Source organism: Lupinus angustifolius, chromosome LG06 (assembly GCF_001865875.1).
Source record: "Lupinus angustifolius cultivar Tanjil chromosome LG06, LupAngTanjil_v1.0, whole genome shotgun sequence".
Lineage (NCBI taxonomy): Eukaryota > Viridiplantae > Streptophyta > Magnoliopsida > Fabales > Fabaceae > Lupinus > Lupinus angustifolius.
In genome coordinates, this window is record NC_032014.1 from 709158 (window position 1) to 712587 (window position 3430).

At 37.0% G+C, this 3430-nt stretch overlaps 1 protein-coding gene across 1 annotated transcript; it reads right to left on the reverse strand.

Annotated features, from left to right (window-relative positions):
* On the reverse strand, positions 1308 to 2721 carry LOC109348617 (lysine-rich arabinogalactan protein 18-like). The gene is made up of 2 exons (XM_019589125.1): positions 2071 to 2721; positions 1308 to 1549 (listed from the first exon to the last, which is right to left on the reverse strand). The coding sequence occupies exons 1-2, from the start codon at positions 2674 to 2676 to the stop codon at positions 1466 to 1468; spliced, it is 690 nt and encodes a 229-aa protein (XP_019444670.1). The 5' UTR covers positions 2677 to 2721; the 3' UTR covers positions 1308 to 1465.

The window sequence follows — 3430 nt, forward strand, 5'->3', positions numbered from 1 at the left end:
TAATCCTAATCCTAACCCTAATCCTAATCCTAATCCTAATCCTAATCCTAATCCTAATCCTAATCCTAATCCTAAACCTAATCCTCATCCTAATCCTAATCCTAATCCTAATACAAATGCTAATCCTCATCCTAACCCAAATTCTCATCCTCATCCTCATCCTCATCCCCAACCTAATCCTAATCCTAATCTTAATCTTAATCTTAATCCTAATCCTAATCGTAATCATAATCATAATCCCGATCCTAATCCTAATCCTATTCCTAATCTTGATCCTAATCTCAATCATAATCCTAATCCTAATCCTAATACTAATCCTAATCCTAATCCTAATCTTAGCCCTAATCCTAATGCTAATCCTAATCCTAATCCTAATCCTAATCCTAATCCTAATCCTAATCCTAATCCTAATCCTAATCCTAATCCTAATCCTAATCCTAGTCCTAATTCTGATCCTAATCCTAATCCTAATCGTAATCCTAATATTCATCCTCATATTCATCCTCATCCTCATCCTCATCCTCATCCTCATCCTCATCCTCGTCCTCATCCTCAACCGATCAATAAGGTTGCAGTGTAGCGTAATAAATTACACAGAACTTTCATTTATAAGAGAATAAAATATGTACTTATATCATGAGATAATTTATCTCATTTAGACAGTAAAAATATGACATGTATTGTTTTGTTTAATTTTAGAAATATTTTTATAAAAAATAAATAAATACACACGTCATGATAATATATATCTTTATACGATAAGATAGTATCAAAGTAGAGCACTTTTATACTTTTTTCATCCTTCAGAAACTCATCTCAAAACAAAAACAAAAAACTTGAAATTGTTACCAATAGTCCAAAACGTGGCTTTGTCATTTGTCACTACCATACATGATCCAAGGCCGAGGAGAATATGTTTTCTTTACGTGAATATGTTAATTATCGGTGATAACTTTTTCTTTATCTTCTCTTCGTTAATATATAGTACATACTAAAGATTTTTTCGCCCTGGCTAGCTGTTCACCCGAGTGTGTTAGTAGTTTTTTTTTTAAGCCAGGCACATCCACAGGTAAGTGGGGCTAACTCTCCCAACGGACATTTTTTCCATCCATAAGACTCGAACCCGAGTGTGGTAGTAGTTGTTAAAACTTAAAACTATAATGACAAATTACCTAAAAAAACAACGAATATAAAAGATATCGAATGTCGGTGTCGGTGCTAACCCCTTCAAGCAATCCCAAGAGATATGGCAAAACCCAAAGCACACGAAACAATAGGCCAAACATTACAAAAATAATACTTCGCAGTAATGATAATAAACATCGTGAATAGTAATAGATTATATAATGAGTTTGAAGGAAAATAAATGATAAATAAATTTAATGTTAGCCCAAAACTAGGGCCAAAAATGGGAAAATAAATGACACAAGAATATGACAACAACAGCAATGAAGTCTCTCCTTCTCTAGAATATCAGAACAAGTGTTGCCCACGCCAAAGCTAAGCATCCTAGCACCTTCTTCAAACACCTGATCGTTTCCGCTCCACTCTGCAATATACAAGAACACAAATTTCAGATCCAAGCATTAACTCAGTTGTTTTTTTACCAATTATATAGTACAAGTCTCAGATAAACATAATAAATATCCACCCATACAAAAGCTTTACATAATATAATTATATTGTATTTAATTTGTTTAAAAAAGAAATGTCTAACCAAGTGCCGAAACCCAAGTCAATAGTGGCGCGTGATCTCAGCATAAGAGTTCAACAATGCCAACAGAACAAAGGACTCACTCACTACAATAGCTTAAACTCAATTAAGCATCGCAGTGTTTTATCTAGTTTCAAACTTCAGATCTGAAACTACATTTGTAAATTGCAGATCTGATGCAAATTTACGAAATGGAAAAGTGTATACATCTAAAGTACATTGAGACAGATATAAAAAAACAGATAAACCGTAGTTTAAAGACAAACTTAGAGTACATTGAAATAGATCTAAAAATAGATAATATTTATCACTTATCAGGTGAAAAAAGCACAAAGAGGAAGAACACTAAGACATACCTGGTCGTTCTCAGAAGCTGGACCAGGAGATGAGGCATCCTCGCTAGGTCCGGGAGCACCTACCGGTGGAGCAGGAGGGCCTAGCAATGACGGTGACGGTGACGGTGCTGATGCATGGTGCTTCTTTGTCTTCTTCTTAGACTTTGACGGAGCCTGAGCAGGAACCTCAGCGCTGGGCGCTACAACAGGCACTGGTGCAGGTGGAGCACTCGCCGGAGGAGTTACCGGTGCCGGTGAAGGGGGAGACTTTACTGGAACAGGAGCAGGTGGAGAACTCACCGGAACGGATGCTGGTGGAGAGCTCACTGGAGTCACCGTCGGAGGTGAAGATGCCGGAGCTTTGGTCACAACCGGAGCTGGTGCTACAGCTTTGGACGGAGATGAAGCCGGAGATGCTGGCTTCGGAGATGCTGCAGGGGTTGTTGCAGCTGCAATGGGAGCAGCAACTGGCGCAGTTGGTGATGTGGATGTGGAAGGAGTTGCGGCTGGAGTGGTGGCAGATGGAGTTGCCGGAGAAGTTGTTGGCGCAGCAGCCGGAGATTGACCTCCGACTCCGGCAACGACAATGCAGATCAATGCGAGAGAAAGCAAATTCTTTCTTTCCATTATGGTTTGAGAGAGAGAGAGAGAGATGGGTGCATTAGAAGAAGTGAGGGAAGAGGTTTATAAAGGGAATGTGTTAATTAAATTTATGATGAAGGTGGGTCCCAGGATTACTAGCCGTTGGATCAATGAATGATGTAAGGCGTCGAAGCTTCGCATTGTGGGTCCCATGCATTCGGAACGGAACAATAGATGACTGTGGCGTGGCGCGTCTTCCAGTCTGGAATGGGACCCATTAACCCATTAGACGCATGTGATTTTCAAAGGGCTTTGATTGGAATGGTGCGTAGCTTTATTTTTCTGAAGGGTTTGAGTGTACGTAATCTTTTCATTTAAATTTCGAAATTATGATCATAATTAATATTAAATATACGATTTATTCTTAAGAACCACAAGCGTCATTTTTCAGTGAGAAAATCTCACAATTTATTTTCCTATACATTTAATGTAATTTTTTACGCGTATATTATCACTTTATTTTGTGTTATTTAATCTATACTATTAATAAAGGGAAAACACAAAATAACCACCCATCATGGTGTAATTTGTGCTTTCCTATTTTGCCCTTAATATTTTTTTATTTCTACCAAAAAAACGATATAATATTATTTTCTTATTTTATCATTATTATCTTCTTATTTTAAAAGTGTATTTAAAAAATTGAATATTAGACCAATTGAATAAATTCAACCGTAAATTTAGCGCAAAAAATTATATTTGAATTTATAAAATACAAACTATACATTACAAACGATAA